General features: G+C 57.0%; 1 protein-coding gene and 1 long non-coding RNA gene across 7 annotated transcripts; one reads left to right on the top strand and one right to left on the bottom strand.

Annotated features, from left to right (window-relative positions):
* Window positions 1–433: 433 nt before the first annotated feature.
* LOC113913963 lies at window positions 434–14,443 on the bottom strand. Of its 3 annotated transcripts, none has more exons than XR_003517322.2 (4): window positions 9,520–14,443; window positions 9,224–9,318; window positions 6,780–6,974; window positions 434–583 (listed from the first exon to the last, which is right to left on the bottom strand). It is a non-coding gene; the product is annotated as an uncharacterized LOC113913963 (long non-coding RNA). The 3 variants fall into 3 exon arrangements; XR_003517321.2 differs by having other exon boundaries at window positions 9,224–9,279; XR_004819397.1 differs by having other exon boundaries at window positions 9,224–14,443.
* On the top strand, window positions 8,031–25,096 carry CHST1 (carbohydrate sulfotransferase 1). 4 transcript variants are annotated; one of them, XM_027578515.2, is made up of 4 exons: window positions 8,031–8,463; window positions 20,908–21,029; window positions 21,706–21,802; window positions 22,951–25,096. In XM_027578515.2, the coding sequence occupies exon 4, from the start codon at window positions 22,993–22,995 to the stop codon at window positions 24,226–24,228; it is 1,236 nt and encodes a 411-aa protein (XP_027434316.1). In that variant the 5' UTR covers window positions 8,031–8,463; window positions 20,908–21,029; window positions 21,706–21,802; window positions 22,951–22,992; the 3' UTR covers window positions 24,229–25,096. The 4 variants fall into 4 exon arrangements, with proteins under 4 accessions (XP_027434316.1, XP_027434317.1, XP_027434318.1 ...); XM_027578516.2 differs by lacking the exon at window positions 20,908–21,029; XM_027578517.2 differs by lacking the exon at window positions 20,908–21,029 and having other exon boundaries at window positions 21,678–21,802.

Below are 25,096 nucleotides of genomic sequence, written 5' to 3'. Positions count from 1 at the left end.
AGGGGAGCCCACGAGGCCGTGACAGCAGAGCTAGGAGAGGGGGCTGCGTGGGGACCTGGACAGTTGCCCTCGGCTGGAGGGCAAGCCTGCAGCCCCCAACTTCCTTCAGGGGGCGGTCGGGGGGCTGGACTCTGTGACGTTAGTGGCCCCTCTGCAGCTCCAGCTCGGCCGGGCCGGCCTGCCTGACTCTCAAGCCACAGAAGGTTCTGGATGGTCCTTGGTGGAGCCTAGCTATGAGCTTTTCCTAGCGGGGCAGCCACAGCCCGATGCAGTCTGGCAGGGTTGGAGGCGGGGAGGCAGGCTGGAGAAGAGGAGGGGAGGGGAGGGGTCTTTGGAATGTTTGGAGTTTGACTTTGGAATTAAACACACTGAAGCAGTGGGCATGGTGGCTCAGGAATCAGCAACTCTGGTGCTCTTGTATCATTTGTTTTAATTTTGCTTGGTGTTTGAATTTGAAGAAGTGGTACACTCCCATGGGTTAAGGAAAGGGTTTATCATGGAAGGTCTTCCTCCCACCGGTCCAGCAGTGTGACTTCTTTTCCCCGAGGCAGTCACGGTTTCTGTGTGTCTCTCCAGAGATGATCTAAACACACAAGAGCAGATATGAATAGAGAGTATTTTAAGACGTGTTTGCACACTATCTGGAAAATCATGTTTTCCACGTCGCTCTTTTTCATCTAACAGTCTATCTTGGAATCTATATTAGTATACAAAGAGCTTCCTTAGTCTTTAATTATGGCTGGGTAATACTCCCTTCTGTGGATATACTGTCATTTTTAAAAAATGAAATATAATTTACATAGAGCAAACTGCACAAATCTTCAGTGGACAGTGCAATGCATGTTTACATATGTATATACCCAGGTGACCGCCACCCAAACAGAGTACTTTCCATTACCCCAAAAGTTCCCTTGTGCCGCTTCCCAGTCAATACCCCTGGCTAGACGTTCTCATTATTCTGACTTCTAACTTCTCAACCTCACTTCAGGTTCCTTATCTTTAAAATGGGCACAACGTTGGAACTGACTCACTTGCCCGGCACAATAATTGTCCAACAAGGGAAGGATGTCAGGTTTATTTAAGTCCCTGGTCAGTATTCTTTCTTCTACCTCTGCCTGGGCTCTCCAGTTACCTTCACACACACACACACACACACACTCTCTCTCTCTCTCACACACACACACACACACACACACACACTCACTCACTCCTACACCCTCCTCCTCACTCACACATCGTCTAGCCACGGAGATAGACCAAGAGGGTCATTGTGCAAAGGCCAGGCTGTGTGAATGGCTCCATTGTTCCAGGGCTGAGTTCTCTGAGCCAGCCTGTACGGCACTGACCAGGGCTGGGCTGTCCAGTGGGAGGTGCCCATGGGCCCCTGACCAACGGCTGACCACACCTGGCAGGACACCCACTTCCCCTCCTTTCCCAGAGGGAGGAGGGAAAGAGCCTTGGTTTGATCCAGGTCTGGGTGGGTGGGGGAGCCCAGAGGATGCCTCCCGTTCTCTACTTGGCCTCCTGACCGGAATGCCAGGGCCTGGGGCACCTGCAGACGTACACGGTGACCTTGGCTCTGAGAGGCTGGGGGCAGATGAGGAATGGGGATAAGGTGAGAAAAGGGAAGTAGGCACTGAATGCTTACTTATTCCTTTTTCCCTTCTGGTGTGCATGAACGTGGGGAGCCTGAGGGTCTGGGGGATAAACTGGCCTGTAGGGAACCACCTAGAAGCAGGCCTCTGCTGCTAGGTGGCTCACACCCCAGAAACTGGTCCAGGACTTAGGAATGTGTTTGCCTTTGGGCCGGACTCCCTAGTGCAGGACTTCTGTGTGCTGGCACACAAGATGAGTCTGTCCACCTACCTGAGGAGCTTCTCCCAGATTCCTTAGAAGTGATGGTCTTGGCACCTATCTCTTGACCTTATGCCCTTTAATGCTGCCTGTGAGATCTGGTGCAGGGCTCACTCTTTCCCTACTCCTCACCATCTGCCAGCAGGCAATGTACCAGAAGGGCTTCCTACTTTCTCAGCACCAGCCTGGCCCGGGGAGGGGGTTTGCCTTGGGGGCCAACATGAGGTGAGCCCCCATGAGCAAGAGGTAATGAGGGGTTGCAGGATGAGAGCAGGGGAGGGGTATGGGGACAGGAGGCAGAACAAGGAGGGGCTGGCCTGGAGGCGAGTGAGGGGGTGGGGGGAACCTAGAGGGTGGGGACAAGGGTTTACCAGACAAAGATCCAGACTTCCTAGGGGCTTGATTTCCTCCTGCCCCAGGTAAGTCCCCAGATTGGAGTTCCTGGCTGCTCTGGGCAGCCCATGTCCCTAGAGTGTGGGCCAGATTCCTGGTGGCCTCCCAAAGTCCCAGCACACACCATTAGTTGCTCCTCCTTCTGATCCCTGCCAGCTTGGGCACCTGCCTCACAGAGCTTAGGTCTCTACCTGTGCCTTGCCAGTTCTCAGCGGGACCATGCACCCGGTCTGAACTGTCTGATCCAGGGGCTGAGGCTACTGTGGGCAGGAGCGGGGGAGGGAGCCCAGCCCTCCCAGGATCCTGTCTCTGGGCCAGCCTCCCTTGCCATGGAAACACCCCAAAAGAGGCTTGGGAATTACCCAGGATGTGAGTTTTATTTTTTTTTAATTTTTTATTGTTATGTTAATCACCACACATTACATCATTAGTTTTTGAGGACGTGAGTTTTAATTGCAGCCCATGGTCCTGTACTATCTGCCCCCAACTCTCGCCACCTTTCCCAGTCCCAGGGCCTGTGAGATATTCCCTGTACCCTATTTTTAGATCAGACACAGACTCCTCAGGCCTTGTTTGCCTTTAGTCAGTCTGTCCATCTCCTCATAGCTCTGTGGCTGGGTGTCTCCGGTGGGGTACCCGGTGGGGGGTTGGGGTGAGGGGAACCTGAGGCAGAAGTTTCCAGATGAACACAGGCCCTGTGGCCATGTCTCTGCTTCCCCAGCAGGCAGGCTCTGGGAAGCACTGGGGCAAGAGTTGGATTCTAATAGCGCCACCTGATTCTCCTCAGCCTGGGCCTCCAGGGGTGAGTGTGGCAATGGCCTGTGGAGTGGCTTAGGGAAGGTCAACATCTATGCTGGACCTCTTCTTCAGAAGGCAGCTGGAGCAGGCTCCTCCCTCAGCAGGAAGTGGACATCTGGCCTTCTCTGACTTCTCCTTCCTCCCCGGAAACTTTGGGGGACTTGGATGAGACTGGCCTTGGCAAGACCAGGGCTGGACTATGTGAGGCCAGAGGAAGGATGACGGAGCCTGGGGGATTGGCTGAGGACCAACACGGACCATTCCTGCTTCCCAACCACTAGGCCCAGAAGGGCCAGAGCCCTGGGCTGGCCAGGGTGGTCTGGGCAACAGCTATGCTGTGGCTTGGCTATTTACCAGAAGGAAGTCACTTAGTGTCCCTGTTTCCTCCCCTCCACCAAGATTTGTTGACATCCTCTAATTTACTGGGGCCATTTGGTTCTGTAACTGGAGAAGGAGAGGGACTGTCTGTTGGGAGTGGCTCCAAGAAGAGAAAGAGTAAGGAGGGAACGGTGTCCTCCTCTCTGGCCCCTTAGCCTGCCTTCGAGGCCAGTGGTTGGACGGTGCAGTCACCAGCAGGACAGTCTCTTGGTCGAGAGGTTCTGGGGCCTACGCAGCTGTGCTTCCTGGCCCTGGGGACCTCGGACTCCTGTGTTGGGGAAGATGCTGCTCTCCTCGCCTCTGGCCACCCAAGGTCTGGGGCTCTGGGGGCATCAGGAGTCACCCCTTCGCCTGGACATTAGCTTCCCCACCAGGGTTCTCATCCGGGAGGTAGGGCAACACCTTGTGGCTTCCGGCAAGTTCTAGAGCAAGAGCAGACAAACTCGACAGATGACCAGTGGTAGCTGCAGCACATAGGCTGGTCTAGGAGCAATACTCTACTCTTCTGAGGGATTCACAGAAACCCCGGAAGGTGGGCCACTGGGGTGGCTTCTCGAGGGGCTTCAGCTGAGGACTTGATTGGGCAAGAAAGGGCAAGAACAGGAATTCCGGAATTTTTGCCAAAATGATGTGGTTTTCTGAATCCAAGAGCCGGCAAGGCCTGGCGACCTCTGTGCCCAGGGATGCGCGGGGATCTTATGAGGAAAAACTGGGATCACATATATCTGAGGGACCAGTCCAGTGCCTGGCCCGCGGTAAGATCCTCAAACATTTGTTTTATTTCAACCCCCAAAAAGCTCAGGTCCCTTGATTTATCCAGAAGAGGAACTCATCCAGAGCAGGGTAGAAGTAGGGGATAAGAAGAGGTATACAAGAGACGTATTCTTCGAAAAGTAGGAGACCCAACTGAAGGCTCAACTGACTTCCTGCGTGGCCATAGGAAATTAAGGTAAGTCACTTAACTTCTCTTGGTCTCAGTTTGCTCATCTATGAAATGAGGGAGTTGGGTAAGCTCGCCTCCGAGGGCTCCTCCACTGTCCCGAACGGGCCTCCTCAGCAGCAGGCCCTCCGTTTCATCTGTGGGGAAACTGAGGCTCCAGAGGACAGGTCCACTGGGCCTGCCCGCCTCTACCCAGATTTTCTGGTCAGAACTTTCTCTACAGGTGCCGCGGGCTCTCAGGCCTGCAGTCTGGGAAGAGCCAGGAGCCATCCTCCCCGGGGTTCGCTGCCTTGTCAGCGTCACCAGTGAGACGGGAAATTGAGGACCGCGGCGGCACATCTTAAATCAAAGCCTGGGCCATCAATCTCCCAGAATAGACCGAAATCACAAGGTGGGTGGCACAGACTGCCACCAGACGGACCGGCAAGAGATATTAAAAAGCTGAAATCTTGAGCCCCCAAATCCCTTAACCAATTTCCAGACACCCAGGTGCCCGCATGCTGAGGAGAGGAAAGAGCATGCTTCATATTAGAATTCTCCAGGAGGGCCTGGGGGCTCTGTTTCAGGAAAACCCCTCTGGGGGCTGGGGGCTTCTGAAGGCCCTCTCCTCCTGCTCTTCCCTGCGGGCACCCCGACTAGCTGGGCTGGCTGACTGAGGCCCGGCAGAGGGTGAGTGTGCGTGGCCAGATGGCTCGCTCCATTGCTCATCAGCTCTGCAAACCTGGGCAAGCTGCTTAAACTCTTTGGCCCTCAGTTTCCTCATCTGTAAAGTGGGAATGGGAACACCTCCTTCCTAGGGTTGTTTTGAAGGTTAAACAAAATAATCCACACAAAGCAAACAGCACAGCTGGAACGAGGTAAGACCTCAAACATTAGCCACTAATATTAACCTTTCTATTATCACACAAATAAGCCGTCTGGCTACTGCTGCTTCTCACAGGCTCTCCTGCTCTTTTGCTTTTTTATACCCTATCCATCCCTCAAGCCTCAGTTTAACTGCTGCCTCCTCCAGGAAGCTCTCCCTGAACAACTCCCCAAGGCTCCATCTTCCTCTGACTTCCAAGGCTACCTATTGTGCACTTGATCACATTGGCCACAAAGGTTCTTTCCCACTTCACTGTCTGGGATCCCAATTCCCCAAGCAAAGGTCTTTGCTTTTGTTTTCTGCCTCTTCCTCCCCCCCCGCCCCCCGGTCCCCCACCATGTCACTTGCCACAGTACAGTGCGCAGAGTAGGTGCACATGAAACACACATGCTTGTTATTAATTGGGAGATTTCAGGAAACTGGAAACAGAATCTTGGTGTTCCTGGGACCAGGACCTATGTTTATTTTCAGAGTTTAAATATTCTTAAAAAAAAAAAAAAAGAATTCCAGGGGCGCCTGGGTGGCTCAGTCGTTAAGCGTCTGCCTTCGTCTCAGGTCATGATCCCAGGGTCCTGGGATCGAGCCCTGCATCGGGCTCCCTGCTCAGTGGGAAGCCTGCTTCTCCCTCTCCCCCTGCTTGTGTTCCCTCTCTCGCTGTCTCTCCATCTGTCAGATAAATAAATAAAATCTAAAAAAAAAAAAAAGAATTCCAAATTCCACTCTGTCTTTACATTACAACCACACCAATCTTTTCATGTCAGCCAGATGTACATTTCCCTCCTTTCCACCTGAAATACACCAGAATTTGAAAAATGAGGGGCTGGATCTGAGAGTGTGAGATAGAGGTGTTCTCTAAACCCTGACTATTCTTGTCAGGCCGAACGAAGTCTCAGGGAGGGATTAGCTTTGGGTGAAAGTGCAGGTTCTGATGGCTCAGCTCTGCGCTGTTAGAGGCTGGTTTTCTACAGAGCGACAAATGGAATTTTGAAACACAAAGTCCTTGCTTCTGGAAGGTCAGCACTCTTGTGAGCCATCCCAGAGCACTGTCACTCTGTGGGGGGCCGGCTGGGAAGCGGATCTAGTCACCTTGAAATCGGGTTGGAGGACCGGAACCGCCATCCTCCTGGCTGTGGTGGGTGGAGGGCAGGTGGGGCAGAGGCAGGGCAGGAAAACACACCAGAGATGATCAGGGATCACACTGGGTCACACCCCGGCTTGATGGGGATCCACTGCCAGACTCGAGGTGGATGGGCTGGGGGGGCGGATTTACAATTAAGAATTTGCAATTGTGACCAAGACAAATGACCCTTGGTCTGGTGGGATCCTAGGGGCGGGGGCCTTCCTACCATCTGGTTCTAGGTGGAGAGAGTTTCTCGATGGTCTGAGTCCTGGGTCCCCCAGAGAAGTAAAGGGCCCCCATGATCCCCTGGGTGAGTGAGTGAGTGACGGCTACCCTGAACACCCACCAGCCGGTAACAGTAACAACAGGGTGCACCTATTAAGCACTCGCCATGTGCCACACACTGTGCTGAGTGCTTACATGCATCTTACCATCTGGTCCCAGGAGGTGAGGACCAGGATCTCCATCATCCGGACCAGGAAACAGGTGCCAAGGCTTTCCCCGGCTACCTGGAGTTTTCAAACCCTCCGTGGCTCTGGGGCGAGTCCGGGACTGATGGAGAGGCTACAGCTGGAAATCCGAGATTCAGATATGGGTGCAGATGGAAGCTGACTGCCTTTCCCGGCCTGAGAAGATAATTGTTTGGTCGCAGCTGAGGAGCAGCACGGGGTTGTTGGTACAACCACCTACCCCTCTGCAGATGAGGAAACAGGCCTCCGTAGGGGCAGAACTGGGATTCTCTGCCCTGCTCTCCAGCCCAGGGGCTGCTGATCACGTGGTTCTCGGCCTGCTTCCCCTGCTTCTCCCTTCCACTCCGGAGAGGCCAGGGGTCGTTTGTCTTGTCACCAATGAGTCCCTGGTGCCCATGTAGGCCTGGCCTTCGGGAGATGCTCAGTCAATATTTGTGCAAAGAACGAAGAACTGGCTCTGGCTGTGAGCGCAGACCTCCCCTCCGGAAGGGCTGCAGTGGCTGCACATTTCCACCTAGGAGTGCCCGCGGCAGTTTGGTGGGAAGGGGGTGGGACTGGCCGGGAGACTGTCCCCAGCAAATCCACCTAGGGTTGCCCCCCCCAAGCCACCCCCAGACCCTTCCCAAGAGGCACAACTGGAGCAGGGCAGATGATTCATTTCCACATCTGCGAGGTAAAGGTGGAGGGTAACGGGCTAGGGGTGTGTATTGGGGGTGTTGGCACCGAAAGGTGGATGGCTCCCGTTCTGGGTTCTGGAGTCCCTCCGTTGTGCTGGCTGGGGACGGGGTAGAGGACATCTGGGCCCGGGGCCAGGTTGGGGCTCCAGCCGGACTTCCTGGGGGGCACTCAGGCCGAAGGTCCTCCGTGAGCGCCCTCGGTGGGAGGGCTGGGAGGGTATGGGAAGAGGTGTCAGTGGGCAGCCCCCGCCCTCGCTAGCCTACCCCCTGAACCCCGGGGTGTGGGTGTGGCTCCCTCCAGGCGGGGGTGGGGTCGGGGGTGGGGGTTGGCTCGGGAGCCGGCCTGCGGAGGGGCGTCCGGAGCGCTGGAGGCTGGGGCCGCGCGGGGCGGCGCGGGGAGCGGGAGGGCGCGCGCTGGAGGGGTGGGGAAGAGCAGGGGGCGGGCGGCAGCCGAGGGGCGGGCGGCTTCGGGGGGGTGGAGCCCGGACCGCAGCTCCAGCCGCTCGCTCGGCGCTATAGCCGCCGCCGTCGCCGCCGCCGCTCCGCGCTCGGGTCGCAAGGCGGGCGGGCCGGCGGGCGGGCGCTCGGCGAGAGGCTCCGGCGCCTGCGGCTGCTGCTCTCCTCCGGCGCCCGGGGCTGCGGCGCGCTGGGTCCCGGCCCCTGGCCCGGCGCCCCTCGGGCCCTCGCGCCCGGGTCCCCAGTCCCGCGCCCTGCCCGGGAGAACGCTCTGGTCTGGCCGGGCCGTCCCGGGCTCGCGCCCCCGGGCCATGAAGAGGGGCCCGTGAGGGGCGCGCGGAGGCGGTGGAAGAGGAGGGAGGAGGGAGGCCGAGGAGGAGGGCGCGGAAGGCGGAGGATGCCGCCGCCGATGTCGCCGCCGCCACCCGCCGGCCCCCGGCGAGCCTGACTCCAGACCCGAGGATGGAGCCGGCGCTGGGCGCTACAGCGGCTCCCGGTGCGCCCCTCACCAGGTATCGGCCGGGCCCGGCGGGCCCCGGGCGGGCGGGAGCAGACCCTCGCCGCAGCAGCGGGAGGGGCGCGGGCGCGGTGGGAGACGCCCCTCCGCTCGAGGACAGTCGCTGCCGGCGGTGCGGGCCGGGGAGGCGGGGGTGGAGGCCAGCAGCGCTTTGGGCGCAGGAAGGGCTCCCCGGGGCGGGTGGCGGGTGAACGCCGCGACCCCCCAGACCTCCCCGCCCCCATTCGGCGAGGGCAGCAAACTTGAGACGCGCGGCGGCCCCGAGGCGCCCCGCTCCCCGCTGCTGCGGAGCGCACTCGAGGGCTGCCCGGGGCTCAGCGTCCCACAGTCTGCCCGGCTCGGGGCTGCTGAGGCGCCTCGAGACCCTGAGGTCCCACGCCTGCACCAACTTTCCAAACCAGGGCTGCGCCCGGAGGCAGGGGGCTGCCCCTGGCTTCCTGCCCCTGGCCCGGCTCCGAGCCCGCACCAATCACTCACCGTTGAGCCGGATGGATGGTGCAGAGACCCCTACGGGAAGGCAGAACTACCCTTCTGCTCTTCTCTGGGTTGCACCCCGGAGCAGCCCCTCCCAGGCTCCAGGAACCCAATGCTTGCTTTCACAGTAATAGCCCTGAGTAGCCCTGGCCAGGATGTTAGGGGTTAAAAGGTAAGACCTGAGGATCGTCCTAGGGTGGCACCTTGGCCTGATTTGCCATGCCCCAGGGTGCCCCCTCCCCCATCCCAGACCTGCGGGTTCCCAGGATTAGGTTCCTCACCTCTGCTGCAGGTTTCCTTCCGACGGACTTGAACACTGTTCCTAAGCAGGAGGCTCCTAAGAAGGACAGCCTTGAGCCCTGCATCTTTTGGAGGGCTGGTAGGGCAGGGAGCGGAGGGGACCTAGGATTAGGGGCAGGGGGCAGGCCCCCTGGCTGGGAAAGTAGCTGCTTTGGCAAGCCAAAGGAACTGTAGGTATTAAGAGGAAAGCTGGTGGGGGCTATGGTACCAGGTACCCATCTTTGGGGCTTTCTGGATCCCTTACGATGGGGCTGGCTGTCTTAGGCAGAGACCTTACCTGGGCAGGCGGTTCCAAGGCTCCAGTCCTCAGCAACTGGGGACACTCACAGGCATCACCATGACCCTGTTTCTTTTTTCCAAGTGTTCTCACCGACATGACTCACACATTGGATTCACCAGGGAGGTATCAAGCCGCCAACCTGTTCTCTTCCCCTCCTTCCTGGGTCTTCAGGGACAGCTGGCGAAAGGAGGGGGTGGATTTGCTGCCCTTGGGCCTTAGCCCCCTGTGGGAGGCCAGGAGCCTGGCACTACAAACTTTCATTTCCCTGCTATGTCTCCACTGGGGCAGGTGAGCTGCCCTAGGCCAGGCCAGGGTGGGGGCAACGGGGAGGAAGTCTCTGCTAATGATCCACACAACCCTGCTGGGGCTTTGAAATCCTGGTCACGCCCCCCTCCTGGCACATATACTTAACAGCCTCCTCATCTCAAAGCAGAAACACACTTCCCCCTGAAAATCCAAATTTCCCTCTTTGCTAAATATTGCAGTGCTTTTGGCCAGAGGTTTCCTCCTCGACGTTGGAAGTCAAGCTCCTCTTGCAGACAGCTTTCCTCCTCCCTGGCCTCTCAGCTACCTCTGCCACATTCACGCCCCAAGTAGGAAGGATGCAGATCCCCCTTACCTCCCTGTCCCCCACCCACAGGGTCTTAGTTCCCGAGGAAGGGTGGTGCTCATGGTGCTGATGTAGGGGTCGTGTTTGCTGGCTGCAGACACACACAGATGTACATCTGTGCTCCCCTGAGTCTGCAGAGGGGCCCAGAAGGCTGGTTTTCATGGGTGGGGGGCAGGCTTGTACCCGTCTGGGTCCCCCTTGCCTACGCCCCTGTCTCCTTCCCTTTGCCCACTGTGGCTCTCTTTTTACTTTTCTAACTCACTCTGCATTGGTGCGGGGAGGAAGCATTCGATATTCATAATCTGGTTCAGAGAAGGTCCCGAAGCCCTGAGTCACTGTATGGTTTCCATGGAAACAGACTTGTTCTAAGGACTCGGGTAGCGCAGCAGTGGTGGGGGAGAAGAGAAACATATAGTAAAATCGGGCTCCACAAGTGTGGCAGGAGTTGGGCCAACTCCCTTTGATGGGGGCCGGGAGAGGCTGGGCAAGGCTCTGGGGTCACTGCAGGAGGGGCTGCCGCTCCCCACACTGGGGTCCCCCCATCGGGAGCTGCTCAGCTTCCTTTGCGGCTCTTGGCAGACTGCTACTTCTGCATGGGCCTCCTGGCTAGGTGTCCAGGCTCATCGCTGCCGCCCTATGCCTCACTTTCCTCCTCTGTGAAATGGGGAGGAAAGAGCACCTACCTCTTGGGGGGGGGGGCTGTGAAGGTTAAATATGTTGATATGAGGAGCTCACTCATAACGGAGCCATAGCGAATGTTCAGTAAGTGTCATTATTATTAACTCAGGGGGTTGGAAGGAGCACCGCCTGTGTGGTCACCTGGGTCTATCCTCTTGGGCACGTGGTCTTGACATCAGGCAGGGCTGGCCTCTTGCTTTGGAAGAGCCTCCCCCAGCTGCCCCGGCTGGGAACCAGCCATCCACTTCTTCCTCCCACAAAGCATTTATTTAGGTTGCTGAGGGCCCGTCACCGTGCTAGGGAGGCCTGGCTCCTGTTCAAACCCCACCTGTCTAGGAGCCTTGTGGGAACAAATTCTCCAAGTCCAGATGGATGGGCAGCTTTCTGCCTCAGCCTCCTTGGGATCGGGCCAGAGGGAGAGGGGCAGGACAGGTCCAGGCTCTGAGGAGAGAGAGAAGAGTCTGGGGTGGGGCAGCTCTTCCTGATTTTGGCGAGGCCCCAACTTCCTGATGAAAGTGGGATCAGGAACTCTCCAGAAAGAAAACAGACCCTGCCTTCCCGCACTCCATCCTCCAGGTTAGAACTTCTATTGCCGAAGTGTTCCCAGCACACCCTGCGAGTCTGGACAGCTCGGGGCTCTAGCCGGAGCCCCCAGCGGATGTGTCATTGTCCAGCCAGCTGGGAGAGGGGGCCCCCTTACCCCGCAGCACCTGCCCCAGCAGTGTCAGAGCCCTGGCTCGGGGACATTGGGGGCACTAGGGATGGCTCAGCCAGTCTCCCTCACCAGCCCTTCTCTGCCTTGCCACCATCCTCTCCCTGGCCTGCAGATAACCCTTGCTCCCCTCCTGTAAGGTGGGCTTCAGCTCTGAGCTCCCTCCCTCACGCCCCATCACGACCAGCTGTCTGAGACCCCTCCATATCTACCAGCCCTTTCTTCTGTTTTACAGATGGGAAAACCAAGATTGTGGTTTGCTCCCGTGACCCGCACCCCGGCTAGCCGCGGCTGCTCCCAGCTCCACCCCAGTACTGGGGATGCCCTTCCCTCTTCCCTGGCTCTCTGGGTGGCCCCAGGTGCTGCCCAGCCCACACATCCACCCCACCCCATCCCACCCCCACCAAATAGCAGTTTCCTGCCAAGGTTCTTCCCCCGCCAGGTCTCTCTGGACCGCTTTGCTGTCCTCATTGGTGTTCACAACACCTTCCAATTTAATATCCTCTGCAAATTTCATTAACGGACTGTTTACTCCCTCTCTCAGGATCATTAATGAAGATGTCGGATAAGATCTGACCCAGTGCCGGGTCTGGGCAGCCCTGCCCCCACTCCCAGACTCTGTCCTGCAGCCCCTTCCCCCTGGGCTCGCCTCCTTCGCTCAGGACCCTTGGGACCTACCCCCTCCTGCTTTCGGCCCCATGACAAGTGCTTAGGGCCAAGTCTGTTTGAATTAATTTTGTAAGATTACTTGAGGCGCTGTATCAAATGCTTTGCTAAAAATCAAGATATATTACCTTGCCTGCATTTCCTTCATCTACCGGTCTTGTAATTCTATCAAGAAAGCTATCAAGTTTGTCAGGCATGATTTGTTCTTTATAAATCCCCACGGCGCCACGTGGGGGCACAGAGTTCCCGCGTTTTCTAAATGTTTAGAGATTCCCTCTTTGTGTTTGCTCCTTGATTAGAGCTGGAAGGCTGGGAGCTGGGAATTGTGGGGAGAGCTCGGCTCCTCCTCTGGGATGGGGGGGTGGGGCACAGCTCTTCCCTTCTCCAGGTCTCTGCTGGGGGCAGTGAGTGTTTTCGTGCCCATCGAGTCCTGGCCGTGTGCTGCAGGCCCCAGGCTGGGTAGCGAGGGTGGGGATGGATGGAGGGCCTGCTGCTCTCCCTCAGGGATTCTGCAGGCAGATGAGCAAGACAGACAGACAAGTCTGCAGCCAGCATTCTGAAGGTATCATTAATTGAGTGATTGCCTTGAACCAGGCACTATGCTCAGAGCTCATTTAAGCCCCTCCCCGGCCCTGGGAGGTGGTGTGGGCTCCCCTCCCCGGGTACCTGGGGATCAGAGAGGGTAAGGCTGTCCAGGACCCAAGGTCTGGGTTTCGCCTGCTGCTTTGTTGCTCCTAACCACTCATGGCATAAGTATAGGGTCAGGAGAGCTAATTGGGGTGGTTCAGACAGAGGGTTTTAGGCGGTCAGAGGGCGAAGGAGCGGAAGCCTTCAGGGAGAACCTGGGAGAGGTTGAGGACCTCACACCCAATGCCCCATAGCCTGAGTCTAGTTCCCCACCCTGCCACTTCTGAGCTGTTGGAGCAAGTCACTTAACTTCTGGGAGCCTCTGTCTGTCACCTGTGTCATGGATCCGGCTGTAGTTCTGACTCCCAAGCTTGGAGAGAGGGTCCAATAAAGTGGGGCACAAAAGGTTCATCACATGGGGCTAGGCCTTCAGCGAGCAGCCATTATGTCCTATCAAGGTCCCTGTTGATGTGGGGGCAGAGACACTCACCCGATTTCAGATGGATGGCTCCCATTGGGTGGCTCTCCCTACACTTCTCGTCCAGGAGACAGAAGGGTGACAGGGTGAGCCTCACCAGCATCCTGGCACAGGGGCATCCATGCGACTAGCTGTGGGCTACTGGTAAGTTCTAGGCTTAGGGAGCAGGGAGACCTTATCCTGGTCTTGAGCCCAAACCCTAAACCCCATTCTAGACCATTTCAGGCCAGGCGGGAATAAAGACATTCTTTGGCATCCTCTTGGCTACATAGGATTTGGACGTTCCTGGGCTTTCTGGCCAAGAGAATACTCACACTTCCCTCTCCTTGCCTAGCCGGGAGATACTGCACCAGCCGTGTCCACACCCATTACCTCTTCCAGTCTTCCTGATAATCTTCCTTTTTGTCCTTCAGCTGGGGAGGGAGAGCCCCCTGGGAAGTGGTGAGGTGGCACAGACCCGTTTGGGGTGCCAGGGAATCAGGCAGGCAGGGCCTTAGGCAGCCCCCATCCCTCCAGCTGACACCCCAGGTACCTGATCCTTAGAGACGGTCAACTGGTGTTGGGTGAGCCCAGGTCTGGGTCAGGGTGGATGCCCGGGACCCTGGCGGACATCTTGGTCCTGGCACACCCTGTCCCTGCCCTAGTCTCCAGGTGCAGGATGATGCTCTTACTCGCGGGCATGGCCTGGGAGCTTATGTATTGTGGTTAGGGCCAGAGCTTGGGGGTCCTTAGAGCTGAGCTCGAATCTGGACCCCACCACAGACCAGCTGCACACACCTAGATCAACCCCCTCATTTGTCCGTGCCTCACCGCTCGCTCCTCACCTGTGGAGGATGGCAGTGGTACCTGCGGGTAGCACCCACTTGAGGTGAGCCAGGACTGGGGTCATCTCTGGGTATGGGCTCCCACAGCCCCCTCCATACCGTGTGAGAGGCTCAGGTGAGCCTCTCCCATGCTCAGACCTCCTCCCCAGGGGCCAGCTGGGGAGGAGGCTGGAGACTCCAGCGTCTGGGGACAGACGGCCCCCCTGCCAGCCCCTCCAGCAGCAGCTGCTTGTGCTTTAGCTCCTGTTGGAGGTTTCCCATCCTTGAATCTGGGAGGATGGGCCGAAGCCCCGGTATCCGGGGGGTGGAGCCTCGGTACTATTCCGACTCTGGCTGTGGCTGCTGAGGAGGGGTGGTGGCAGGGAGGTGGGGGGGTGGGGGACAGGAAACCGGGGCCTTTCCGCCCAGTGTCGGGGCAGAAGGGTCCGCCTACCACAGGCCCCTCTGACTCATCCCTCCTCCTTCTCTGTGAGGCACCGGGCACACTGGGGCCCTGTGCCAGGAGGTCAGTCACTCTCCCCACTGCTGGGGAAAACTTTCCTCGGGTCGGGCCAGGACCCCGCCAACCCGCTGGGCCCGCAGCAGGACCGCGAGGCAGTCTCTGCCACCCCGACAGCAAGTGTCTCCAACCACACAGGCTGTGCGAGCTTCGGTGGAGGAGGCTGGGGCATCTGTTTTAACTTCCTTAAACATTTTCAGGCCATTACAGCTGGTCTGTAGGCTTGAGTAGCCCTTGGAAATCACACTCCTGGTTCTTACTGGTTCTTACTTAATGAGCACTTGCTCTGTGCCCAGCACTGTGCTAGGCTCTTGATGTTTCTTGGCTTTCTGTCTCATAATCCAGATGTTTGGAAGATTCTGTGACTATCTTTCCCGTTTCACAGTTAAGGGCAACTGAGGTCTACAGAGGTTAAGTGCCTCGCTCAGGGTCTTGTAGCTCTCAAGCCCTAGCAGTGGGGTTCAAACCCAGGCCTGTCCGGCCCCACAGCTAGGGTGCCCAACCACCACCCAGTTACACCTGTGGGTAACTTTTCAAGGACGCTTGAGGCACCCAAGGGGGGGTCTCCAATGTCATTATGTGTGGACATCAGAGGGATCTGCTCTGGAGATACCAGAGCTCCGAAGAGGCAGCTGAGTTTCTCTGCTGAGGGTGAAAAGTTGGTGGACAGTCAGTCACTTTCTGGAACCCCGACTGTGAGAACTTGCTGCACTCAAGGTGCCTGAAGGAACTATGGGTTCTGCCTATGGGGTCCGTGGGCAGGTACAGGGCCCGGGGACTCGAAAGACTGTATACAAACACCCTGTTTGTGTTGGTGCAGATTCTGGGGAGAAGGTCCGCAGGCCTCCCAGTGTTTCAACTTGTGGGGACATCACCCCAAAGGGAAGTACTATTACCTCCTATCTCCCCTGGGCTGACCCAGACCACAGAGGCTGATTCCGGACCCCATGGGAACTCCTTCCCTGGAAGGTTGCACTGGCTGAATTATGTGCTGGCATAACACTCACCTTGAAGGATGTTCTGGAACACAGCCCCATGAAGCTTGTCCTCGGGCTTATTAGGTACAAGCTCTTGAGAATGGCCGCTGTACTCAGGGCTCTCTCTAGGAGATACCTCAGGAGAAATCTTTTGCTGGATTCAGTACCAGGAGTAGCTGGGCATCTCTTGAGCAGATGGTGTAATTCTCATCTCATGGATCCTATGAAACATGAAATGAAATATTTCCCTTTTCCCGTTGGCCACCGGGTAGCTCTGATCCATCTGGGTAGCCCAGAAGTGTCTCAGTTCTTGTATGCTAATCTGGCTTCTAGTTCTTTCAGACTTGCATACCCTTGTTTTTCACTTGCCTCATTTCACGACCTCACTTTTTTTTTTTTGTTAAGGAAGCAAAAAAACAGCCTTGCTGTTTTATATGTTTTCGCTTTAACTAAACAAACATCTCTGGTGGGTCAGCCTTGGCTACCGCTTACCGCAGACCCAGGGATTAAGCACTTCCTTTCTGCAGTCTCTACCAGAGGCCTGTTTGCCAACTCCTTCCTCCCTGTCCTGTTTCCCCTGCCCCTTGTTCCAGTTCCTGGGGCTCCGCGAGGCCGCTCCGTACTGGCTCCTGAGGCTGGTTGGAAATCTCATGTTCACGATCTTTATTCTTTGCGCTCCCATCTCCTCAGAGTTCCACAAGCTGTTTCTAGGAAGAAAAAGTGGGGAAGGGAGTCATTTCCCCAGCTCAGGCTTCCGTTCCTCTCCAAAGCCCCACGTCCCCTGGGAGGTCTCCCTCTTTTTCATCTCCTGCCCTTTCTCGGCAGCACCCACTGATTGCTACCCTTCGCTGCCTGCCTGAGCAGACAGAGCCCAATTGTGGCCGAAAGGTAGTGACTCTGACCCTGGTGCCTCAGAAGTGGGGGAGGGGAGAGCAGGCTGGCAGTGCCCTGGGGGGCAGACTGGGAGGCACAGTGAGTTGCCAGTGTGATTTCAGTGCCCCACCTCCGGGTCTTGCATGGATGGGGTGGCTTTGCTCTCTCGCAGAAAGTTAATAAACTCAAATGGGACTGAGAGGCTCAGTGTGAGCTGCCTTCCTCCCAGTGCGGCCTCCTTGCCCCTCCTTGCCCCTCCCGCCGGGGCAGCTGGGGTTACCAGATCAGTGGTTGTATTTGCATGTATATCAATACTCCCCCGCACATGCATCTCCTTTTTAAAAACAAGAAGTAGCAACCTACCCTTGCACATGTGTTTTCTGGCTCTAGCTTTTTTATCTCAGGCGATGGCTCTGCATTCAGTGTATACAAATCTGTGGAGGCTTCCCGGGTATGGTCAGTTGAAAAGAAAATCCTAGAGCAGGGGAGAATACTGCTCGTAAAGGGGTTGAAGCCTCTGAGGTGCCCATGGGTGGGCTTTAGGGGGTCCAGGAGCCTTCTGATTGTGTATAAAGTTGTGGATACAAATGAATCTTTCTGGAAAGAGGGACCATGTCTCTCCAAGGGGCCTGTGGCCCAGAAAAGGCCAAAGCCACAGCTCTGGGTTGGAGGGGGTTTTATAGAGTGGAAGCTGGGGCTGGGGAGGGGAGGCTAACTCAGCAGAAGGCGGAGCCCCTTGGCTCTTAGGCCCCACGGGGGCCGCCGTGGACTGGGCCGAGGGGATGGGGTCCAGCTGCTAGCCCAGCTATCTTCTTGGAGGATGACTGGGGCTTTCCCGCTCCCGAAGGAGCATCCCCCTGCCAGCAGTGAGGCGGGGTCCTGACTCTGAAAGTGGAGCATGGCGCCTTCCTGGGACCAGAGAACCCCAGCAATCAGAGCTCGGAGGCCCTTAGAGTAGCTGGATCTGTGGAAATATCGAGGCACAGAGGGGCCAGGGGATGAGTCCGAGGTCACCCAGCCAGGGAAAGCAGAGGCCATTCCTGCCTGTGATACTAAGTTCAGTGTTCCTTCCTCTGGGATGAGGAATGAGACTGGGAGGACAGGCCCTCTGGATGAGGTGAGGCTGCATGTTGCTGCTTGCCTCTTGGTGTGTGGGTAAAGAAGAGAGGGCGCGCAGAGCAGAGGCCACAGCTCGGGTGGGGGTGTCATCACCACACCTCAAGGCATCCTGCAACATCACCTCCGCTGGCTGAATCCTCACACGAGGCCACAGCTAGAGGCCCCGAATTCCGAACCCAGCCAAGAACGCAGGGTTAAGAGGCTGTACTGCAGGCTGTGGCCACTAGAGGGCAGCAGGCAAGCCGCTGCGGTGGCTCAGCCACAGAAAGTTCTCAGGCTGGGAGAGGAGCGGAAGGAAGAAGGGGCAGTGAGCATAGGCCTGCCAGGCAGAGGTCTGGGCACCGCAGCCAGGGAGAGTGTCTGTCTCACCGTCAGAGTCACTAAGATCTGTTCTCAGGTGCTTACGCGAGACACAAAGCGGACAAGACATTTAATGATGATAACAGTCATGTACATTTATCGAGTGCCTACTTTATGCCGGGCACTGTGTTAATTAGTCCTCACAATGTTAAATGTGAGTCCTCACAATGTTAAAATGATCCCCACTTTTCAGGTGAGAAAACAGAGACCCAGAGAGATTCAGAAACCTGGCCATCAATGGGGCTTTTGCCAGAGCCCATGTCCCAAGCATGAGGCTGTGCCATATTCTATGCCTGGCATTGACTAAATGCTTCAAATTCTTTAAATTCTTGCAACCGCTACTATGGTTATATGCATTTTATGGGTCGGGAAATGAGGCTCAGAGACCACTAGTGAATCCAGGTCCACACACCTGCTAAGTGATACCTGGGTGGGTGTGGTTCCATGGCTTGAGCCCTGAGGTCTGAATTCCACTTCTCCAGTGGGGAGGTGTTTTTCACTCCCACCCTGTTCCCTGATCTGAAGGTGGCTGACACTGAAGTCTGAGGTTTCTGCTGGGAGTTCACCAACTCCCTGGCCTTCCAAACACAAGTTACAGATTCCGGGCTCCTCTGTCTAAGGCTTGTCTGGATGTTGACTACCCAGAGATGGAGGAAGGTCATGCCAAAGGCTGCTCAAAGCCCAGGGAGGGGCCGTGGGGCTTGCAGTCTGGCTTGGAGGACAAGGGCATTGAAGAGTTCCTGGCAGTGGACAGAGCTCCCCTGGGAACAGTGGACCTGGCCTTGGGGTCTCTGGTTTCCAGGGCAGATGCCTCCAGCATACCAAGGAAGCTTGGCCAGTCCTGAGCCCAGCTCTGCCAGGTTGGCAGGAGAGGGGGTGCATTTCTAGGAGGGTCTGACTTTCTTCATCTTCCTGTTCCCATGCCCTCGCTTTGCCCTCCTGGGAGGCAGGGGGATGGCCTTGGCTGGGCCTTTGAACACAGTCCCCTCGTGGATGCTCAGACTGTACCTTGTGAACCCGAGTCCCACTTTCTTAGGGATTTATACCATCGAGATCCTTCAGTTACTCCTGATTTATTAGCCAAGGCAGCAGTTTCGAATCCTGGCCTTAAAAGTTTCTCTGGGTTGGGGTGGGGAGAGGTGGCAGGGAGAGAAACTTAAATGCTCCCCTGGATGGGTGAATTCTCCTTTTGGTACCAGAATCTTTGAGTTAAGTGAAATCTCTTTCAGCCTTCTGTTTCCCGTCTTGGTGGAGACCAAAGGGGATTAAATGTAATGGGTCAAGGAGGAGGATTCAAGCATGGGCTCCAGAGCACACTGCCTGGGCTGGAATCCTGGCTGTACCCCTCACTAGGAGCGTGAGCTGGGGAGATTCATCTAACCTTGCAGAGCCTCAGCTTCCTTATCTGTAAAATGGGGATATGACAACATCAACCACACAGGGTTAGTGTGAGGGCGAGAGGTGTTTTTCACTCCACCTTGTACCCTAATCTGTGATCCCCCCTGGGATAAACATCATGAATGCCCAGTAAGTGTTTGTTCCTTCATGTTTCCCCCCTCCCCCGCCATAATTCCTAGAACAGTGCCTGGGTCATGCTCGATACCTGACAGATCTTTACGAATAAATACAAAAAGAGTCCATCCTAATGATGTGCATTAGGGCGTTGCAACTGTAGACCCTTACTTAAATAACTTTAAAATATTACCTACACTATTATTCATGGTATTCCCTACCTGTCTTTAGGGGCATTTGTCTTGGGGCACTTAGGCAGGGTGAGCCCGCATTTTGCAGGAGAATCTAACTTAATGCAGAGAGGCAGTTTTCTCTGGGCACCTCACTGAAGCCTTTTGATGAAGTCAGCATTCTCTGTGGCCCTGGGGTGAGGTAGGGGTGGGATGGGGTGTGGTCAGGGCTGTGGTTTTCTCTGATCACACTGGAGGTTACCAAGAGTCTAGACTGTGGCCTTCCCATATTTACTGCCACCTGGTGACATGGTACTCTTCCCTATAGGTACTGAGTGGAGTTTCAGACTTAAAATAGGACTCCTAGGATCCAGAGCCTCAGCTGGCTCACTGTCATCTCAGCTCAAGCTCTGAGCCCCTCCCAGAGGCAACCAGACTGCTTCAGCTCTGTTTTTTCTTTGCTAAGCTGATGGTAAAGGGGCCAGAGCACTGGCCTAAGAGTCTGACATAGAGGGATTCGAGTCTCTGCTATTCCTTATTTGCTTCTGCACATTTGCTTAGTCTGTGAGTCCCAATTTCTCCATCTAAAAAATGGGAGTGAGGACCCTGACCTCCCAGAGGAGGCTGTAAGGAATGGCGTGGTGTTCGGAGTTGGCTGAGCTAGGCAGCACAGTGGGTTTGGGAAGTGAGGATCCACGAACCGCTCCCCCAAAGGAGTCACGCCAAATAGCGGGATGTGGGAAGAATATTCACAAAGCACAAGTTTATCCCCTCAGCCATGAGCCTTGATCAACAAGACCGTGATCAACAAGGCGAGACGGCAAAGGGAAGGATCTGTAAGTGTTACATTACAGATCGTCTGTACCCTTGTAATACCCGGTCTCTCTCTTGCCGATTTACACATGGGCCCGGGACATTAATTGAATGCATGTTTGAAGACCAAGTGCATGTAAGCTGGAGGAACAAGGTCAAATCTCCTCAGAGGGAAAGAGCGTGGGCTCTGGGGAACCTGTGAGATGTGCGTTAAACGAAGCACGTGAGCTCAGGCAGGTCACCCCACTCTCTGTGCCTCAGCTTCCTTGCCTGTGAAATGGAGCTAATCCTGGCTTCCACATGAAGCTCCTGTGAGGAATAAATGAGCGAATGCAGGTAAAGGGCTTAGGAAGTACTCGATGGATGCTAACCGAAAAAATGCTACAGTCTTGGTGTTTTAACTTAGAATCCGCGGACAGCATCGAAGTCAGGAACGCTCCCTGGTCCACTTTTGCTTTGAGTTTTAGGTAGCCGCTCTCCTCTCTGGTGTGGTTGGAAGAAGAGCCTCCCGCCCCAGCTGTCCCTTCCGAGTGGGCCTCGGTGTCTGGGCTATCTAGACGGAGCTGCCATTTCCACCTGGAGGTCTGGGGTGAGCCCCCCTGCCTTGTTGACTTCCACCGAACCCCTCTTGGGGAGTCACTGAAAAAGTCAAATTTTGAAGGGTCAGGCTGCTCTGTTGATTTGAAATGCAGAGCCAGTCGGGGCTGTGCTCTGGCCTAGTTTTCTGGAATAACTTTGACTCTGATACCGTTCCACAGTTGGGTGCTGAGCACTGTGTCTGGTTGGGTCAGTCTGGTCACCAGAGCTGAACCGAGCTAGGGAGGCCTCAAGGTATTTGTGGCCAGTAGGTTTCTCTGCAACTCCCTTGGATGGCGGGGTGGGGGGTCCTCCCCGGGGTGGTTCCTGTGTGGGGTACCCACTCTTTGGTCAGCTGGGGGTGTAGGCTTGCCAGCTCCCTGCCACTGGGTCCTGGTGTGAGGGACTCGGACTTGCCAGGAAGGGATGGGTAGGGGGTGGGGGAGGTGGGTGGAGGGCTCAGGAGTCAGGGGGCCAGATCCCAGGGGATAAAAGGTGGCCCTGGGATAGCCGGAGCTCTGAATCAGTGATAGGTCTGGGAGAGCAACCAGGGCCCTTGTCAGCCGGCCCGGGGGGGGGGTGCAGTCTGTGAGGACACAGGACATAGGAGGGAAGGGGTGGGAAGGGCGATGTTGACACATCGACCTCCCCCCCGCCCCAGAACGCTTCCCCTGTCTCTCTCTCTACAGTCTGTTGCTCACAGGGCCTCTGCATAGGCTGGGACTGCCGGCTAGGCCAGGAGACCTGGCAGCTGCGGACTCCCCAGCTCGGAGCAGCCCCTCTTTGGTGAGTGGTAGAGCCCTTCCTGCCTTTGCTCTGGGAGCAGCCCCAGCCCTCCTCCAGGGCCCGGGAGCTGAGCCAGCCTCTCTTGGGGGCGACTTCCAGATGCTCAGGCTGGCACCTTGCTCTGGACCTTCCCTGGTGTCCTGCCCTGCCCTCCTGCCCTGCCCCTACCTTTGCTTTCTCCATTCCTTGAGATGCCCCTTCTGCTCTACCCCCTCATCTTCTCTCCACCCTGCCTGGTTCTCTGGGGCCATTGCTGGGTCACATGTGGCAGATTCTGCTCTGCGGGCAGAGAGCTGAGAGCTGAACGGTGGAGGCCCTTGAGGACTAGCTGGGGTGGGCCCCTCCCCCCCCCCAGGAGCCAGTTCACTCTGCTGTCAGTGGGGGTCATCTGCCCCACGCCTGCCCCTTGCCCCAGTGGCCAGGAGCAAACCTGGAGGGTGCCTGGGGCCTGGGAAAGGATGCTTTTCAGCAGCCCCTGGACCTTTCTCTGCTCTGGGCCAGTTGACTCTCGTTGACCGTGGGGGTCCCAGAAGTCCTCATCTGGGTAACTGGTCACCTACACCCCTAAGTTGGGGTGGTGGGCTTGACAAGTTGTCCCCCTCTCGTGGCCCAGTGCATGGATCCTCATAGTGTGCATCTGACAGGAGCTCTTTTTCCTCCTGGGGTGGGCAGGGGATGGAGAAAAGATGCCCAGTGGGGAACCCGGTGCCTGCTCGTGGGAGTGGAAGATGCAGATGGGCCCCAGAGGTGCTGGCAGGGGTGATAGGCAGTGGCAGGAGAATGACTCCAGGCAGGAACTGCTGGGCCCCTGAGTGTGCGAGCTGGGGAAGTTAGCTTCTTGCACAGTGGGGCCCCACTAAGGAACTCCGGGTTCATGATGGAAGTCCCCTGCAGCATTTGTTAAACTCTGCATGTGGGGAGTCAATTTGTTCGGTCCCCGGAAGCTCCCAGGAGTCCCCAGAGAATGTAAAGTCTAGCTGAGAAGCTCCTCGGTCCTTAGTCGCATGTGTGAGCATCGGGCAGGGAATCCCGGAGGTCTGGGGACCCCCTGGAGGCCAGCCCGTCCAAGGGAGCCGGCTGGGGCCCCTGGCCCGGTGATGCACCCCGCCGCAGGCTGCTCCCTGACGGCCGCCCACCTTTGCCCGCAGACCTCGCATGGTGGAGAAGCAGCCCCATGAAGGTGCCCAGCCATGCAATGTTCCTGGAAGGCCGTCCTCCTCCTTGCCCTGGCCTCCATCGCCATACAGTACACCGCCATCCGCACCTTCACCGCCAAGTCCTTTCACACCTGCCCGGGGCTGGCGGAGGCGGGGCTGGCCGAGCGGCTTTGCGAGGAGGGCCCCACCTTTGCCTACAACGCCTCCCGCAAGACCCACATCCTCATCCTGGCCACCACGCGCAGCGGCTCCTCCTTCGTGGGCCAGCTCTTCAACCAGCACCTGGACGTCTTCTACCTGTTCGAGCCCCTCTACCACGTCCAGAACACGCTCATCCCCCGCTTTACCCAGGGCAAGAGCCCCGCGGACCGGCGGGTCATGCTGGGCGCCAGCCGTGACCTCCTGAGGAGCCTCTATGACTGTGACCTCTACTTCCTGGAGAACTACATCAAGCCGCCGCCCGTCAACCACACCACCGACAGGATCTTCCGCCGCGGGGCCAGCAGGGTGCTGTGCTCCCGGCCCGTGTGCGACCCCCCGGGCTCCCCCGAACTGGTGCTGGAGGAGGGGGACTGCGTGCGCAAGTGTGGTCTGTTGAATTTGACGGTGGCCGCCGAGGCCTGTCGCGAGCGCAGCCACGTGGCCATCAAGACGGTGCGGGTGCCTGAGGTTAACGACCTGCGGGCCCTGGTTGAAGACCCCCGGTTAAACCTCAAGGTCATCCAGCTGGTCCGAGACCCGCGTGGCATCCTGGCCTCCCGCAGCGAGACGTTCCGCGACACGTACCGCCTCTGGCGGCTCTGGTACGGCACTGGGAGGAAGCCCTACAACCTGGATGTGACGCAGCTGACCACGGTGTGCGAGGACTTCTCCAACTCCGTGTCCACCGGCCTCATGCGGCCCCCGTGGCTCAAGGGCAAGTACATGTTGGTGCGTTACGAGGACCTGGCCAGGAACCCCATGAAGAAGACCGAGGAGATCTACGGTTTCCTGGGGATCCCCCTGGACAGCCATGTGGCCCGCTGGATCCAGAACAACACGCGGGGTGACCCCACCTTGGGCAAGCACAAATACGGCACCGTGCGAAACTCGGCGGCCACGGCCGAGAAGTGGCGCTTCCGCCTCTCCTACGACATTGTGGCCTTCGCCCAGAACGCTTGCCAGCGGGTGCTGGCGCAGCTGGGCTACAAGATGGCCACGTCGGAGGAGGAGCTCAAGAACCCCTCCATCAGTCTGGTGGAGGAGCGGGACTTCCGCCCTTTCTTGTGACGAGGGCTCCGTGGGTGGGGGTGAGGGGCACATGGTGTCGGTTTTGATAAAATGGACCCTTTTTAACTGTTGCCTTATTTCCCCCTCTCTCTCCCGCCCGGTCTTTGTGTCCTTCCTGCCTCCCCCTCCCCACCCCCAACAGGCCCCGTCCCCCCTCCACTTTCTTCTGCCTCTTTTTGTCTCTGAAATTTGCACTATGTCTTGGACAGGAATCACTGGGGCGGAGGGGGCATGAAGCGGGGTAGAGCCCCCAGCTCACCCCATTCAGACACACGGCTTTTGGGTCTCTGCGTGGATGGTGACAATGTTTACAAGCACCACACTCACACATTCACATACACACACATGCACACACACGGGCGCCCACGAGGAGAGATACCCCCAAACCATGGAACTTCGGCAGCATTTCCAGTGGCCCAGTGGTCAGGGTATGGTAGTTTTGCACTGTCTTACTTCCACAAGGTAAGAGGTTAAAAACAAAAAGGTCACCTCTAATTTATGAATGGTGTCTAATCCCCCCCCATCCTGCTTCCTGCCCCCCTTGGAGCAGAGAATCTGCCCCCCACTCCCCCTCCCCAACGCCCACCCCGGCCTGCCCTTGCCTGCCGGTGAGCAGGTTTTTACTGTGAGGTGAATGTGGACCTTGTTTATTTTTTCCAGTCTGTGGCAATGCTGTCTGTCTGCCTGTCTGAGTCTTGTGGCTGCCCCTGGACCAGTGATGGCTGATAAATCTTAAGGGTTTCTGATTGATCTTGGGGTCCATCTGTGATATTTCTTTGTGCCAAAAAGAAAAAGAGTGGATCAGTTTGCTAAATGAACATTGAAATGCTTTATCTGTGTTTTCTGTAAATAAAAGAGTGCAATAATA

This window comes from Zalophus californianus, chromosome 11 (genome assembly GCF_009762305.2).
Source record: "Zalophus californianus isolate mZalCal1 chromosome 11, mZalCal1.pri.v2, whole genome shotgun sequence".
In the NCBI taxonomy this organism is placed as follows: domain Eukaryota; kingdom Metazoa; phylum Chordata; class Mammalia; order Carnivora; family Otariidae; genus Zalophus; species Zalophus californianus.
This window is presented reverse-complemented; position numbering and strand designations above follow the sequence as displayed.